Source organism: Acartia tonsa, chromosome 4 (assembly GCF_053477335.1).
Source record: "Acartia tonsa isolate MP-2025a chromosome 4, ASM5347733v1, whole genome shotgun sequence".
Classification (NCBI taxonomy): Eukaryota; Metazoa; Arthropoda; class Copepoda; order Calanoida; family Acartiidae; genus Acartia; species Acartia tonsa.
In genome coordinates this window covers 25,498,960-25,517,346 of record NC_137263.1, presented here as the reverse complement: position 1 = coordinate 25,517,346, position 18,387 = coordinate 25,498,960, and the positions used below count along the sequence as shown (strand labels likewise).

The 18,387-nt window shown below is 31.6% G+C and overlaps 2 protein-coding genes across 3 annotated transcripts; both read right to left on the bottom strand.

The window, feature by feature from the left end:
- Nucleotides 1-3,106: 3,106 nt before the first annotated feature.
- LOC145316559 (aquaporin-11-like) lies at nucleotides 3,107-7,839 on the bottom strand. The gene is made up of 4 exons (XM_080157136.1): nucleotides 6,817-7,839; nucleotides 6,145-6,337; nucleotides 5,889-6,040; nucleotides 3,107-4,746 (listed from the first exon to the last, which is right to left on the bottom strand). Exons 1-4 carry the CDS (start codon nucleotides 6,989-6,991, stop codon nucleotides 4,454-4,456), a joined length of 813 nt encoding a protein of 270 aa, XP_080013262.1. The 5' UTR covers nucleotides 6,992-7,839; the 3' UTR covers nucleotides 3,107-4,453.
- Nucleotides 7,840-14,796: 6,957 nt separating this feature from the next.
- Nucleotides 14,797-18,370, bottom strand: LOC145316557 (uncharacterized). Of its 2 annotated transcripts, XM_080157133.1 has the most exons (5): nucleotides 17,861-18,370; nucleotides 17,203-17,436; nucleotides 15,416-15,489; nucleotides 15,052-15,218; nucleotides 14,797-14,907 (listed from the first exon to the last, which is right to left on the bottom strand). In XM_080157133.1, exons 1-4 carry the CDS (start codon nucleotides 18,368-18,370, stop codon nucleotides 15,074-15,076), a joined length of 963 nt encoding a protein of 320 aa, XP_080013259.1. In that variant the 3' UTR covers nucleotides 14,797-14,907; nucleotides 15,052-15,073. The 2 variants fall into 2 exon arrangements, with proteins under 2 accessions (XP_080013259.1, XP_080013258.1); XM_080157132.1 differs by having other exon boundaries at nucleotides 14,797-15,218.
- Between the last annotated feature and the right edge of the window lie 17 nt (nucleotides 18,371-18,387).

Genomic DNA, 18,387 nt, shown 5'->3' with positions numbered 1-18,387 from the left:
CTTCACTTTTAATAATTATGGAAAAGTTTCGCTTTTAAAGACCATCTATACACGAATGAAGATTGAAAAGGACAACTCTTTAACCAAATAATAGTCCTAAATGAACAGTTTTGTTACATCTAGTTTTTGTTATTTTGGCTAAAAAGTACATTACCAGCTAAAGGGTGAGCAAAAAAATGCGTAGATTTTTAAAATTCAAATTGCGCGTCTTGTGTTAATAGTAGAAAAATGTTACGCATACCATTAGAACCGATAAGAAGTCTATTTTTTGGAAATATAAGAACGATTCCTCTGCTACGTATAGTTAGGGAGTTACATGTTAAAATGTCCCAACTGACTTAAAACTTAAGTTTTAGATTTAACCCACACGAGTAGTGCAAACAAAGTATAGGCCCTGCGAGGGTTAGGGCTCTCCCCAGGGGTTAGACATACGGGGAAAAAACTTCCCCTTCTTACCATCTTCAATTTGTTTCAAAAATAAGGGAGGGGGGACTCGGAGGTTCGATAGGCGCGAGACACGGAGAGCACCCAGTAAGTATTTTCTATCCAATTTGAATTGTGAAATAGTAACCTATACAGAAATTGCATAACAATATTATATGAACATATCCTAAATAAATGTTTTTTTTTGCACAAATGTAAATAATTTTCACCCTGTAGAAACAACATTAATTCATATTTGTTTTATAAAGAGACAGATGTGCATATTAATAATATCACATGTTATTATAATTAATTTCTGTTTCAATATTAAGTACAATAAAGGAAATCCTTTTTTACCCTATAGCATCTTTAGATTGTTATTTTAATGGCCTCGCTCACTTATTTTTTTATTAAACTGAAAAATCTCCTCAGAGGAAGGTTCAAACCTGTTTCCCCAAAGCAAGCGCGACGACCTCCTCCTGCCGAGGGTCATTACAGAGCGTCAAAAATTGTAGACAAAGGTTATTATTAGTAGCGAAGCTACTCTATAATTTTAAATGTCCATCCGTTCGTCCGTCTGTTAGAGACAAAATGGGGAAAAGTAATTTTCTCAGCTCCTATAAAAGACAGCTGAAATTTGTAGAGATTAAGCAAGTTCACATTTTACATATTTCAAGTAAGTTTCATCAAAATTAGCCTAATAATTGAGGTGCTAGATAAAAACCTAGATTTTTGGTTTTCAAGATTGACGGCTACATTTTTCAGGGGTGCTATATCGATTCCTAGATTTTCAAGTTTTTGTGAATTTAAAGGTTGCGTGATTTTAAAGGTTTTGTGATTTCCCTATTTTATTAAGTTTAATGTTTATTGAATGACACTGCTCTGTAGTAAATTTTTTCCCGATATCCATTCATAATTTTGAGCTTCGCTACTTATGGATGTTGTCATCCTTGTTGTTATTATTATTATTGTTATTACTAGTTATACCGTCAACTTTTTATCCTTTCCTACATCTTATTGTGAGGGGAATGGGCTTTTTTTCTATGGGTGATTTTTCTTGGAATGTGGAGGTACCCTGCTAAAAAAACAGGATATTGTTCAAGAAAATACTTACATTTTTAGGACTTTATCATAGAGATGCTTCGCTTATAACATTCTTCTTTGTTGTCCTAGAAATCAGCATTCCAAAAATCAGATGAAAAGAATAATTATATCACATTAAAAATTAATGTCAAAAAGGGAAAAATTAATGGAAGTACACGGACCTTCATGTTACATTTATAGAGTTGCTATGCTTACTAAATTGTTCCTAACTTCTAACAGTTACAGGAAAAATCATTTTAAGTTTGAACCAATTATAAGGTACATAAATTAGAATAAAGAGAGAGCCGTTACAGACGTACGGACGGACATAACCTAATTTTAGAAAGCTACACTTTCAAAGAGAAAAAGACTATATTAACACACACACATTTTGTTTCGATTGTGTTTATATTAATTTGCGCATAAATAATACTTAAACCAATAAATTATAGGAAATATGTCAATAATTACTTATTTTTAACTGTTTTTTTTAAATTGTAATCGAATTTAAGAAAATTTAGAATTAACCACATGAATTCATTTTGAATAACCAATTATTGTAAACTTAACCTATAATATTAATAATGATTGCTTTTTTATCGTAATTCATTATTTACACTTTGCTTGGTTTACACAAACTCGGCTTTCTAACTTTGTATTTAATAGAAAGTAAAGAGTAAAAGAAACTTATTTTTGCCTAAATAGACATGTAGTTTCCATTAATTTTAAATTAAGCTTTCAAACTCATGGTTGCTGCCCACTAATATTGAGTATTGGAAAACAAGGATGACAAAATCCATAAAAGCGAAAATCTAAAATGGCTGGACAAACGAACATGTACAATTTTAGAGTGTCATATCTTAGTAAGTAGAATATAAATTTATAAGTCGAAAGAAAATTGTAAATAGATTTGTTGGAAAACTGTTTAAATACAGGATACTGTTTAAAGACACTTACATTTTTGAGATGCTTTGCTTATAACATTCTACCTTGTTGTAATAGGAATCAGTATTCCAAAGGTATGCAAATTTATCCCTCCCCCAGAGATTTATTTTATGTGGAGTGAAGTGTAAAAAAATTTCTGCATTTTTCCAGATTTTAACCCTCCTGCAAAATAAAAATCGAGTAAGTCGATCATAAAATTAAAAAACGCAAACAGGACTCCCTCCACGACGTTATACACATATGTAAAGGTTTTACTTGTTTGTCTATTATTATTTCGCTAACCACTAAGCCGATGGATTTTTTTTTAATTTTAGGCTATTATTTATCAAATATAAGTCGTGTTATAGTTATAGTCTATTCTTATCCCCTTTTACCTTTGAAATAAAGTGTAGAAGCGTAGTAATATATCCATAATAAAAAGTTGAACGATGTCTATCTGTTCGTCTAAAGATCTCAGTAACTTCTTAACCGAAGGGTCTTAGTTATCAGGGAATATATCTACTTTTCCTGCGATGGTTCTAAGTGTTTTTTTGGCGACGCCTAGAGGCTTGGAGCGAAGCCACTAGGTTTATATAAAATAATAAACGTTAAAATAAAGACCGAGTTGAGAGAACAAAGCTTTTTATAGAACAAGTTTAGCATTAAAAAGACAAACTTATAACAAAAATTAAACTAATTTTTATTTTTAACAACAATAGATCACAGAAAAATAAGTAATAACAATAGCATAGGATGGAAAAGAACAATGGAGATTAAGATAACATTTAGCTACAAAGGTAGAATTTCTTAGATTATTGTGTAATAGGATTATAGATTTTTAATTTCCGAGTGGAAAGGGGATTTAGCGTCCATTGTCCTATCCCCGTGATGCGAATGACTATAATTTGCACAAAAATATAGAGCTGAGATAAGGCAATTAGAGGGATTTTTGGTAAGACGGGTATGTGTATAGTACTGTTCTACAGCTCTAGTACATTAAACCCAATTTATAAAACAATTTATTTTAAGACTAACAGTATGAGAATAATTTTTATTTTATGTATGATTTTTTGTAAATTACATGCTAAAAGTTACTTCATCATGGCTAAGATTTTATAAAACAATGAATTTAGTTCTTTTCAAGTTAAATATTATTATTATATAATACGTTATCGCATTGTTTTATAGACAGCTTTTATCCTGAAATAAGAAACTTTTAGGACTATTTTTTTTATAATAGCGAAAACTGTATATATTGCTATGCGATAAAAATATATTCTTTCATCTTTAAAATAAAAAAATATACTATTTAGGATATTTTTTTAAAGTTTTACTTTTTTATAAAATCAACGAAGAATAAAATAGTTTAAAACACGATAAAACATTAAATTGTATTTTAACAATAGTCTTAATTAGGTGTCTTAATTGTACATCTTCTACATAAAAGAAGAGAAATAAATGGTAAAAACATGAATGAAATATAAAAGTTTAATTGCAGTTCAATTTTGAAAGCCTTTTGTTAATAATAAATTGAAAACCATAGGTATTTTAGTATATAACAAAATCAGTTAATAATTTCCTTTTTTTGGGACGGTATTAATAACAAATTTGAAAGCTTGATTGTTCAAGTCAATTTTAAGATTGTCAAATTCTGGCACTCAAATCCAAGCGTCAGTCAGCTTTTAATTAAAACAAAAAAATATTACATTCTGCGAAATTGAAACAAATATGATTTTGAAGTTTTTAACTTAGAATCAAAAAGTGTTTTAAATATAGTACCTTACATGACTTCGCCTCTTAAGGGGCGTAGGGTTAGCCAATTGGCCCCAGCGTTAGATCCCCCCGCATTTGCTTGAAATAGTAGAAAAGCTACTGTGAAAATACGACAAAACACCCCTTAATAGGCGATGTCACGAAAGGGACTATACCCAGTGTGTTTTACTATGCATAATGGATATTTTTTGTTTGTGTAAATTATTTAAATGTTATGTAAATCAATCACTTTTTAATTGTTTATACATGTCTAATCTTCTTTTTTTGAGTCAGTCTCTACAGCCACCTCAGCTTTAGGTATCGCCTCCTTGACATAGGGCCAGATATAGACACTGGCTAGTGAGCCCAGGGAGGCTCCCACCCAGTACACTAGAAAGTGTTCAACAGGTGTGTGGCCGCGGCAACCAAACTTGAGAGCGGTGGCAAGAACTGGGTTAAGATATCCTCCGCTGGTATCAAAGGCTAGGACCACCATGGTTGTGGACACAAGGCTGTCTATCACACTACCATAGTGTGGCTCTTTCAATGCAATAAGCCTGGAACCTGAAAAAGTTTGAATATTTAGCATAAAGGGTTCATGAAGTGTAAAAAACGACAGATTTTACATGAGGATGGGAAGCAAAAAATGCAAAGTGTTAGAAATGGATGTAAAATAATCGTGGATATTATGCCAGGGGGGGGGGGGGATGTCATCAATTTAGTTTGCTAACATGAAACTCATTGGTTAGTTTGTTGATCCAGTGGGAGGGGATGGGGTAAAGGGGGGTTATCGTTTTTTAGCCCGCTGCAAGTTTCACTTTATTAGAGAACATGAAAATCTGGTCTAAGATCAAAGTAAGAATAGTATACTAAATCAGAGAAATTTTTAGCGTTGCATTGGCCGATAGTAAACTAATAACGTCCATTAACAGGCGTAACTAAATATTATGCGAAATTTTCTTTTTGAAAAATCGTATAATTAAAGGGTTATAAGTCTGTAGCATATCATATTGACCTATAATTAACTACCTAAATTCTAGAAATTAATTTAAATAAAATATCTCAAACGTTAAATGAAAAGCTTCAAATAACTTTTATCAGAATGCAAATCTTACTATAAAAAAACAGTTATGTCATCTTTTTTTGTTTTACTTAAGCACAAAAATACAAATATAAATGCATTTACATAGAAATTTGTAAAATGTAGCAATATTTTGCCTGATTAACCCATCAAGTTAAATTACATTTTTTATGTTTAAATTTAGCTCAGAAATTTGAGCAACTCTATAAATTGTCTCCCTGTAGGAAAAACAATAGTTATTGATAAAGGGACAAGTCCTATAAAATATCCTATGGTAGTCTGGGAGCAAGGGTTTCCCTAAATAAATTTAAATGAATTTATAATACTTGGAAATCCCTAACTCTAAAAGTTTAATAGGATTTGACCCAATGTCATCGAAATAATTTTGAGAATATAAAGGGATATTGGTGAATTTTAATATTGTCCTTTTTGTAAGGATGAGAAAATCATATGAAACTTTGTAGGATTTAGCCTATTAAGATTATTTTCAAAAATATGTGTGATATTAGATGTCATTTGTGTGATATAGCAAATTTTAAAACAATTTTAGTTACAATTGGCTCGTTATGGGCCGAAACTCGATCCCATATACCTTTCAATCCAATAGCTCTGACTTAAAGCTCACCTAATCTGCAGACCAGAGTGGCCACACCCTCAATGGCAGCACCGGTGAGCACGGGAACAGTGAGATCAGCTGTGCATACATCATACACGTGGCTGTGAGACCTACCAATATGCGTCTCTGTTATCTCTATACTCCATAACAACTGTACCAATCTGAAATCATGACAGAGTTATGTATTTCAATCATAAAAGAATAATATTATAAGTTTTTTATAAAGTTTTTGAAAAGCTCCTAATATTAGTATGAAATAAATTACCTAAAAACAGCTAATCCGCCCAATATTTCTACAACTGTCCGCACCAACATCTCTGTCTTGCTCATAAATCCCTGGGCACAATCCTCCAGGTGATTGTAGGGACACGCGGTGGCCTCCCCCCAGTGGTCAGAGAACCAGATAGTCAACAGGAAGAGACACACAGCGTAAGCAGTTACTCCATAGTTATCAGCAACTAAATTTTATATGCATTATTATTCTTTGATATTGAGTAGTAATTATATATAAAATGTATTCAGGTTTTTCAGGGAAGCCTATTTATTCATCGTTGTTCATATGCCACAAATATTTATTAATGCTTTATATATATACTAGTGAATGGGCGCCTAAAACCATCCCGGGAGAACTCAGCTTGTTTAGTAGTTATTTTTATCTTAAGCTAAAGACAAAAAAACTTTACTACTTTACATGATAAAAAATAGATTACTAAATTCAGACTTAAATTTGTCAATTAAAGTACTCGCATTGTGTTTTGTTGTCAAAGTCAAATCTACAATGAGACAATAGTAAATAAAAATAAAACAATTTAATAATTTTTAAAATCAAAGTCTAAAAAATATCCCAGCTAATAAATAAGATACCACATGTTAATGAACTGAATGATATGCCCTTTAAAATTGTAGCGCTACCAAAAACGTGTAAATCAAATCTTACCAATGATGAGCTCAAAGCCAGTGCTACACATTTCTGCAGCGGCTATGGCCTCTAGCAAGGCAGACTTGAGGAGGCAGGGGTTCAGCGGGTCCACCAACCTGCGCAGCAACTCTGCCACAAAGAGGTACAGGACAATGTACCCCAGAGAGACCAGGACGCATGGCACCAACGCCATCCTGCTGAGGTCTGAAAAAGTACAAATTCCAACAGACTAAAGACTTGTTAGTAACCTTCTTGGCAATGGCGTGCCCTGTAACAAAAATTTCCCTTAAAAATGGGGAACGTTCCTCTCCATCCTGTATATAATAAAGTCTTTGCTTATGACACGAATAGTGCCATTACTCGCACATATCACTAACCTGACGACTAGCTCACGTCTAAACGCTGATACAGATAGTTGTAAGTTTATAATAATTTGTTTCTCTCTTTACTATCTTTTAAAAATGCATCTTTGTAAATAAAATAATTAACGTGTATCAAAAAAGTATTAAAAATAATGGAACGTATTATGCATAAATAGGTAAAAAAAAATATGTTATTGGATACAATAAGGCCATTGATTTTCTGGGCAAATGTTAATTCAATGTCTTCAGTGGTGCTTGAAATGGGGTGTCCCTCTCAACACCCCTGGCAAATTTCTGTGCACGCCACTGATAGTCTTCAATTGTGTCAATATAAATGACATTTAGCCTGCAACAAATTTATAGAATTTTCAAATTCTTTGACATTGTACTGCGTGTCACTTTAAATAAATGTATTTTAATTGTATACAAATTTTGTATTATTGGAAAAGAGTAAAAACAAAAAAATTTGAAAATAGCCTGGCAGCCTACAATAAATCTTAAAATCAGAAAAAGTAAAAATATCACAGATGTTTATTTAGATAACGAAATGTGGTTTACTCAAAAGATTTTTTATTTTGATCACTACATATATAACTGCCTGAAACACATTTATTTATACACAAATATGAGGAAGACTTGTTACTACAAAACATATTTGATTCAAACTCTATCATATAATAAGTTCACAACAAACAGCATGCACACGTACACACACACACATATTTTTATAAAGGCACACACACAGCAAAAAGGCAGCGCTAAGCAGATTTTGAGATGTTTTGCCTAGCTACATCATATGCAGGAATTTTGAAAACTAGTTGGTTGGTTGTCTTACTCTGCTAAATAGACAGCTCACTACTAAATTTATAAATTATAAGCATGCATTTCATCATTTTTTTATCAAGATTCTATTTGGGCGTTTAATTTTTCTGTTACATACTACACAAAGCTTAGATTCCCCTATTATTTATGCGCGCAAGAACTAATCGAATCCAAACAATGCAATATTTAATTTTAAACTGCTTTTTATTTTCATACCTATGCAAAGGGTGTGATATAAAAATTATTTCTAATCCTGAATTTCTCTTATTTTAAAAAATTAGCCCTATATTCATCTTAATCTTTTTTTATTTTGAAGTTTCAGCTTTCCTAACAATATTCTTTGTTTATTTGTGATATTTTAAATGTTAATCTCACATATTGTAAGTGTAATCTTTAGAAAGTGACTGTCAAAAATCTTACAATAGATTTGGCTAGATATAATTTTTGCTGTGCTACTTAATGTTTGGTTGTCTAATATGATGAACAACATATTGTATATTTAGACATGCACCATTTAATAACATTTACAATCCAATAATGGGCCTTTTGTTTACAAAATACATAACAAATAAAAGTAAAAGTTTGTTTCTTTTATTCTAAGTCCGTCTAGATTTCTATTAGCATGGTGGTATCCTCAAGGTAATTCAGCAGCCGCCTTTTTGGTGACTCAGCTGCGAATTAATTCAACGTCCGAGACTAAAACGACTTGCTAGATAAAGATTTTTAAGAAATGCAGCTTATATAAAAGCATCTAAAGTTGCAATTATAATTTTTTGCTGCGTGCTTGTGTAAAAACATTGATGTAATTAACTTCCTATTTGCAGTTCATTTTTAGTTTTACTTTTTTGCAAACCAAAAATAATTGCATTGCTACAAAATACAATGATAACAAAAATTGAATTTTAAAAACATTTTGCACTGAAAGCCGAACATCGCACTATCATAGGTTGACAGAATACAAGTTAAAACACTTTTATGCTTGTCAAGTAATGTAACAAAACTAGATGTTACAAGCTGTTTGTAAGAAGCGGTCATCCCTAACATTTCTGCCTTTTACCTGCAGCCCAGCTTACATCCTCCATTTACAGTCATTCATATCACCCCCCATACACTTTCCCTTGAAATTTTGATTTCAGCTCATGTGTTGAGGGTAGAATTTTGTTTAGAAGCGAAGCTTTTATGAATATAGGCTGCTTCCGTCTTAACAGCATAATTCGAGAAGGCTAATTCCTATATCACTCTATAAACATAATAATCCTGTATCAATAAAGTATAATTAAGAAATTCATAGCATCTATATAAGAAAATATGATTGGGTATTTTTATTTCTAGCTATTTTGACATAATAGAATACTTCATTGTAAAAATAAATTATATAGCTAATATACATGTATAAGGAATAGTGTCAAAACGTTTAAACCTGAAGAGAAATTGTCGTTGAATATTAATAAAATTATTAGACTTAAAAGATCTATTTATTATTTTCACATTATTCGATGTTATAACCCCTGTTTTTTTTTAAATTATCATAATTATGTCAATATAGTCTGATAAACTTTTTGGCCAGGTCAGAGCTTGCGGCTTTTTGTTGATTTTCCTTTTATTTGTAATAAATGCATTTCTAATCAATTTTAGAAAGGAAATGCATAAAAAACAAGGATGACAACTTACATAAAATCGAAGCCTTGAAAAGGTAGGACAAACAAACATTAACACTTGTAGAGTATCAGAACTGATTCCTGAATAAGCAGAAATAAGTATATAAAATTAAATAAAATTTGAAGTGAATTTGTTTCAAAACTTCTGAAATGCAGAATACTTTTTAAGGAAATACTTATATTTAGGACTTAGTAAAGAGAAGCTTCACTTAAAATATTGTACTATGCTGTCTTAGGAATCAGTATTCCAGAAATTAGATGAATATGATGATTACATCACATGAAAAATTGTTTTCAACCCTAACATGTCTAAATTACCGAAAAGAGCTAACCGTTACGGACGGACCGACCATAATTATAGAAAAGCTTCGCGTTTAAAAACAAGAATGATCAAAGGCCAGATTTATGCAGCCTTATGGAATGTTGTAATAGTTATAACGATTGCGGTATCCAGCCACTTCTTTAACGGATTGTCCGAAATTAGCTTGACAAAGATTGTGTGTGTTAACCACGGCGTATCAAAATAAGAGTAGCCGGCTGCGGCCTGGTAATGAAAATTATTAAAGTCCCATTTTCCCAATAACGTTTATAAATTAATTGTGACTTCATTTCAAAATTTGTAAACATAAAAATGTCCTAAACATAAAATATTTGCTGACTCGAAATTAAATGAACTCAAAATATCTAATTTCAAATAGATAGGTAGAGACTAAAGGTAAAATGTCAAAGAAAGAGGATAGAAAGTTTAACATTAAAAGCATATTTTTCCTCAGAAAAAAATTACAAGATAAAATTTGTAGGCAAAGAAAAAACAGTTTGAAGTTCATGTTATTTTCAACTTTTTCAACAGATATTTCCAAAATAATAATTTTATAATTTCCTATTAAGTATTTAATTCTTGGGATAGTTTAAGGCTATTTTTTTTCTGTAAAAAAATTTTTTTTTTAGTCTAAAATGCCAAAAATTGGTTTGATCAAACCACTTTGGGCAAAGCCCCTAGAGGCTAGGGGCGGAGGATAACGAATTCTAAATGCAAAGGACATTTTACCCTGTTGATTTTTTCATTAAATAGTTTGTGTGCGATTGCAATGGAATTAATGGGGCTGTTTAAGGCGGCGATACCCACTCCAATTATTTTCAATTTGCACAGCTCCGATACTTTTGAATTTAATTTATTTTTATTGGATTAATGTGGTAAATAATTATTTCTTCTTTTTTACTTCACTTTATTTTTACTTTTGAGTGATTGAGAATCCTACGTTGTCTTTAAAATATCTTGTCACGGGAACAAGAAACTGCTGAGCACTTCAAACTTATAGAGTAGTTTACATTTACAAATAATAGAGATACATAAAATAAAATTTCAACTATTTCTACTGAAAAGTATTTTATAAAGCAATTGTAACTCGAAAGCAATCAAATAATTAAGTATGCAAGATGTATTAACACTGAAAGATGAGAAAATAAGAACTAACAAAATTTTTGTAGTCAAAGTTCCGCGCTCATAATATTAGTCCGCCAGCAGTCTCGCTATCTACACTACACCCAATCCTCCCTACCCCACCCAAACCTCGCCTTTGGGCCTCTGCCCAAACTTTTATACTTTCCCGTGGGTGTATATTTCAACAATAAAGGTACTAAGAAAGAGAGGGAATGTCTGATTGAGCCAATAGGAGAATCGCATCGGTACATACATTTAATTTCATTGGTTGAAATTTTGTACACATCTTGTCACGAATGCATGTTTTTTTTCATTTCATACATAGTTAAAAGTCAGCTGTAAACAGTATATTTTCTTAGTAGAAAGCTTTGCGGAATCAGAATTAATTGCCCAAAAATTTCGTTTAAATTTGAAAGCTTCGAAACGAGGTGGATTCTTAAAAAACAAGTTAGGCTGGCTACTCGCTGGTGAGGCAAAATTATTTTTGTGAAAAATCCTCCAAAATCGTATAAAATAATTTACAAAAATTAAATAAAATATTAAAGGGTTATTAACATATGATTTTGTTTAATTTTTGTAGATTTTTAATGTGCTTTTGGATGATTTTTCACAACAATAATTTTGCCTCACTATCGAGGAGCGAGTCTATATTTTTTTAAGAATCCACATCAGCTTGAGTCGAAAGTAAACAATACTTTTGTCTGCTAGAAATGTTCCTTCTTAGATTTGACGAAAAAGGGGTTCAGAATATGCTTCTATTCTTCTATTTCTATTATTTCAACCAAAAGTGTATTATAAAGTTATTTATATCTCTATAAATGTTCTTTTCCCTAAATGATAAATACTGATTCATTTGATAGTGTTAAACTATTTATTTCAAGCATAGATTTATTATTTCAAGCAAAGCTTTTCTATTTTTAGTATAGGTCTGTTCGAAATGGAAATTCATTATTATTTTTTTTAGGCATATTAGAATCGCTCTTTTGTTTTCAAACGGCAAGGTATTTAGCCCACACAGGACTCAACCCATGGAATTCAACCCACACGGGATTAACTCCTATATAAATATTATATATATATAATATTACATTTTATATTTAAAATCATATACCTTTTTTATAATATTTTTTCTACCTATATTTTTTTTCCTCAACATTTTTCAAATTTTTTCCCCTGCCATTCTTTTCATACAGAAGTTTTTCAAAAATACAATTTTCTAAAAGAAGGTGTATTAACTTTTATTTTTATGGCTAGCCGGTGCTTTTAGTAAGTAGTAGATGTAAAATTTTTCATAGAATTCAGATATGCAATCGGCTTTTTTGTAGACCTCTTATTTTTTAAGTAATTTAAGTTTTTAGAAAAAAATTCAGTTGTTTTTAAGGTACTAAAACGCAACAAAAAAAAAAAAAGGAAGAAAATGGCTATTATGAACAAAAATAGTAAGATCTTTAATTTGACACCTTACTTTTTGAATTCTGTAAGGTAATTATTAAAAATGGGAAGGGGGTAAAGAGGGGATAAAAGAAAGTGTTGCCTGTACAAAATAATATGTTAGGCCATTTTTTTTACTTTTTTTAAATTTTGCTTACAATGGATTTGTAATATTTTTCTGATTCTATAGGTATATATCAACCCATATTTTATGTCTGTGTAATGATATAATTAAGTTCAATGTTTTTATTCTCGTGGGTTTAAAAAAATCGATTTTTTCAATAATTACCTGACAGAATTGAAAAAGTAAGGTGTCAAACTAAAGATCTTACTGTTTTTGTTCATAATGGCCATTTTCTTCCTTTTTTTGTTGCATTATTGTACCTTAAAATCGACTTAATTTTTTAAAAAACTTAAATTACTTAAAAAATAAGAGGTCTACAAAAAAACCAATTACATATCTGAATTCTATGGAAAATTTTACATCTACTACGTACTAAAAGCACCGGCTAGCTATAAAAATAAAAGTTAATACACCTTCTTTTAAAATAAATATTTTTTCCCTATTTTTAGTACCGAAGCTACTCTATAATTCACTTTGTCTGTCCGTAATGCTATTTTGAAAACGTGATTTTCTTGGCTTCTATTCAAGACAGACAGCTGAAATTTTTAGTGAAGATTCCCATTATATTTGCCCATCTAATATATACATTGCTTTGTCCGTCTGTCTGTTATTTGGGGTGCTAGATCGATTCCTAGATTTTTACGTTTTCGTGATTTTCTCAACTCCCTTTCAAGATAGAGGTGCTGAAATTTTCAGGGATTGAATATGCTTATATTCTACATATGCGGTAATTTTTAAGTTTTCATGATATAAAGGTTGCGTGATTTCAAAGGTTTCGTGATTTCCCTATTTTATAATATTTAAATATATTGTATCACACTGTTCTATTTTTGAGCTTCGCTTCTTATGGATGTTGTCATCCTTGTTTTTTCTCAAATTGAATAAATATTTAGAAGAATTCCGTGAGATGAGTCCCATGTGGGCTGAATACTGTGGGTTGAGATCTGTGTATGCTGAATCCCGTGGGTTGAATCCCATATGAGCTGAATCCCGCAGGGCTGAATTTCGTGTGCTGAATCCCGTTTGGACTGAATTCCAATGGAACCATACCCTATAAATGAATTATTGAATGCTGAATGTGTTTGACCTTAGCAAAGTAATTGATAAAGATCTTTAGGTATCAAAGGAAACTTAATATTTTGAATCATTGCTTTTATTGGGAACTCCTAGTAGATAAAAAAAAGGGGGGGAGGGGGTATGGTGACTCGTAACAAGACATACCAGCAATTTTATTTTGGGTGCTTCTCCCTTAGTTTTAGAGATAATTAGGTAAAATCTTTTTTTTTTAGTTTTGGTATCTTAAAAAAAGGGCGGCGAGGCCGCGGATCCTGCCGTCAACCGCCATTTTCCGCTATCATATAATACCATGTTATTTTTTTCCTTATAAATCATTTTTTCAAATTCTCGTTTATCAAGGAATATCTTAAATTTAGTGCTTCTCCTGCGCTATTAAAAATATTGAAACAGAATCTTTTTTAATGGTCATTAAAAAAAAAAAAAAAAACGGCGGGGTGGCCGCCACTTCCGCCGCAGAAATATAAAACCAGTTGGTAATATGTCAAAAAAAATAATAGAAACGGACTGACACAGCATGTGATACAGAAGATTTTATCATAGGAATTTTCTAGAAGACAAGACAATTTTTTTTCTTTTGCATTCTGGACAATCTGACGGACAAATTTTGTTACAGATTAAACGCCTATTGGTTATAAGAATACTCACGATAAAAACTTTTTATCTTCAGAAATAGCCAAGTAACTAACAATTCACCTGTGAAAAAGAATCGACTCTCATACTATTACCATAAGACCGACGGATACAGCACTGTATACACTAGAGGTGATTTTGTTAAAGGAATCTTTGCAAAACATTCTGCTCTATATCTTTCATATTCCAAAAAATCACATTTCATAGATTAAAACTGAAATAGCATAGCGTTTCCAACAGACCGACGAACACAATAATGTTCGGATTTGAATAGGAATCTTCACAATAAAACCAGATTTAAACCTTTAATAGAAGCTGAGAAAATCATGTTTTCCCATAACGCACAGATAGACAAAGTGAATTACAGGGTAGCTTTGCTACAAATCAACTACAAATCGGTCCATAAAAAGCGATATCGTTCTATATGTAAAACTATAAAAAAATAAAAGCAGATGAAAAAAATACGTTTTATTTTTAAATAATTCCTAAAAATGTCTAAAAAATCACAAATTTACAATTGCATAGGCACAGATATTGTAGGATAGATCGGGGTAAGTTTGGCCGCTGAAGGGTAAACAACGAACAAAAAAAAGAATTTTGAAGTAAATTAGGACTAGGGTCCCATAAGCCTTTCTAATGTTTATACGGTATTTCAAGAAAACTGATATAGGAATTTTAGAGAAAAAACTAAATTTTTGTTGAATTTACCCTTAACCATGCTTACAAAATTTTAACACTGCTGAAATACTAGGTATAGAAAGTCCAAATCAGTAAGAGCGACAAGATCACCAATGTTAACTTGTTCATCATTAAGAGAATCCATTTCCTCAGAGGGAAGTATTACAACTGTTAAAACATCAACTCCTGGAGCATACCTGAAATATACTCGTGTTTATATTTGCATACAATTCTTATTACTAAACAAAATTTTCCCCTCTTTGCTTATTTCTAGGTGTTTGATCTAGATAACTTTAAATTCATCCTATTGCACTAAAAACGATATATACTAAAAAAGTCTGAAGTGAAAACTTTGAATAACAAAATACCTACCATAAATCATATTTGTATTTACCTTTGAAAATGCTCAACAGTTCCAAGCCTGTGCTGAATATGAAAATAGCCTGTTACATGAAGAGCCGTGTCCACCTGTATGAAAAAATACCTTTTAATTCTTTATAAAGCTTGTTTTGTTCTAAAAATATAATATAAAGGGGGGGGGGGGGGGGGGTAATGCAACCATCTCGTAATCATTGTGCAATTGGCACTTAGAATTCGAATATCGTTATGAGTAATCTATGGTAGGTCTATTTTCTCTAAATCAAACAAAATGTCCTCAGCCGTTTAGGCGATTTTTTGGCTAAAGAAATTAACTTTTTATACTTTAATTCATGTAAAATGATGCCAGAAACCAATTTTTAGATTTCTAGTACAAGCCTCTGCCGACTAAAATCGGTTGAAAAAGTGGCCAAGAGTATGATATGTAGATGGGGCTTATTACAGAATTGCCCTAAAATAGCTTTGAAAATGGTTAAACGGCCGCCAGCGTTAGCCGTTACTTTTCAAACTTTGTGTTAGATTTAGGGAAAATAGACCATCCAAGGATATATTACTAATGCCAAGTTTCATAACGAAATTTGGATTCTAAGTGCCATTTGCACACTGATAACGAGATGGTTGCATTATAAACCCCACCCTTGTAAAAATCTAGGCTTAATCTCCACTGTTTTAACTTTTAATCCTATGATATTTATTAATCGGGGGCGATTTTAAGGCGAAACTATGAAAAGGGTCGTTAACCGTCCTTTATACTTTTTTATAGCAAATAATCCTAAACTACAACACTCTTGCAGGTACGTTATCAATTTTAACTAGCCATGAAACGGTGAACTTACTCCATACTTATTATGGCGGGTTCATATCGGAATTAGACAAAGAGGGGATGTGCAACAGATAAAAATAACTTGAATAAAATTTCTGACTGGAAGAGAATTTTAAAAAATTGAGATTGAGAATGCGACCACTTAAAAATGTATTTCATTAATAATAAAAAATATGCAAAGACGACATTTAAGTCCTTTCCACTTCTTAAATCAGTTGCTATTAGTGCTAGAGGGCTAAATATTTTTGTGCATTTCCCAAGTTTAATAATGAATTTCCGACTATAAGTCAGTCAAAGTCATATTTCGCTTCCTTACCCTTTTTTACCAACCTTTTATCATCGACCAGACATACAATTGTAGAGCTATTTGTAAATAAGAGTAAAAAAATTATTGAATCAGAACTATGGCTTCATGTTGCTCCCAGGAAAGGCCTTGAGTAGTTGAATCAGGAACTTTTGTCCGTTTCAAAATATCTCGTTTCTAGCCTTAGAAATGATTAAAAACCGCCATTTTCAAAGTTTTATTGAGAATTATCCCATTTGTAGAGGTTTTTGAGGTTTTCTCAGGCTAGGAACGAGATCTTTTAAAACGGGCAAAAGTTCCTGATTCTACTTTTCAATGCCTTTGCTTGGAGCACCATGAAGCCATAGTTCTGATTCAATAAGTTTTCGACACCCATTTACAAATAGCTATACAATTGAATGCCTGGTCGTCAGCGGTTTTAAGACTTAAAATAAATTTTAAATCATCCAGATTTGTATTATACTCATAAAAATCATTTGCAGATCCCCGCTTTGGTCTCAGAAAAAAATGTCCAAAATCGACCCACCCTAATACTTATGGATTTAATAGACAGGAGTATGGGAAGATAAGCTACACTTAATGCCTAATCACTTTGATATAACAAGGTTCATTGGAAATTTACTCATAAAGTCAGATTATAAAAAAAAATTTTGTTGGTGAAATAAAACAAATATACCTGCTTGATAAATTCCGCCAAACTGTGCGCCATTGTCGCGTCCCATAGGGATTGTGCATCCAACATTTTTGTTGGAACATTTGGATTTGTGTTCCCCATCTTCTCCATTATTTGTATAAAATTTTGTGTGTACGCCTCACTTGCACCAGAGTAGGGTAGGGGAGGTAACAAGGATGATGCAGGTGTTGCAGCTAATTGATTTAGAAATTCTTTTCCATTTCTGCTAACCATTCTGTACACAAGGAATTAATTATTAATAAAATCATAAAATCTTCCCTGCCCTTAGTTTATGTTTAAGACTAGCATCCTTAAATATATAAAAAAAACATTCTTGTACAAGTATAAAGCTTTCTTAAAAAGCCGACCCTATTGATCCATAAATGTGAAAGATCTTTCGATGCATTAAAAATATCTTCCTAATAATACAGGACATACCTACCAAGTAATCTATTTTTCTTTACAAAATAAAGTGAAAAGGCAAATTGATTGCGAAGAAATTCAACTTTAACTGTTACTGCATTTATACCATATTATGTACATAATATCTTTTAAATGAATAAATAAAAAGGTCAATCAATGTCATTTTCTCCTTAAAATTTATATTATGATTACCCTCCTCCATCGAAAATGTCATAAATTAAATTGTAAATCCTTTCCTTGTATATCTCCGAGGACAGTTGGAAGACATAACAGGTAGACTTTCTACCTTGCAGTAATCTATCAAAGGTTGGTAGTCTAGATAATTAGCAGGAGGCCTGGCATCATTAACAAATGTCTCTAGATCAATAAGACCACCAAGATATTCATTAAGAACATTTTGCGACTCACGATCATAAAACTCTAAAGACAATCCAGTCTTGCGATCTTGTGTTTCAGATAACTTTTTCAAAATGTCAAATTCTAGCTTGTGTGCTTCTTTATCCTCGTGGTTTTCACCGAGCATTATGACGCGAGCTTTTGAGGCTGCAATATTGTTCAGAAATTCTTCTTTTTCTATCTTTGTACCATTTCCAAGAAAAAATGTTGTTTCTCTTGGAGTTGATGATACTGCAGACATGTTTTTGGTTAAAGTATTATTCACTGATAAACAAACTGTTTTAGTAATTGGATTAAAAGAACCAAGTCTATTGGCACAGGTTAATCCACCAAGAAACAACGGTAGAAGCATTCCAAGGAGATTACTTA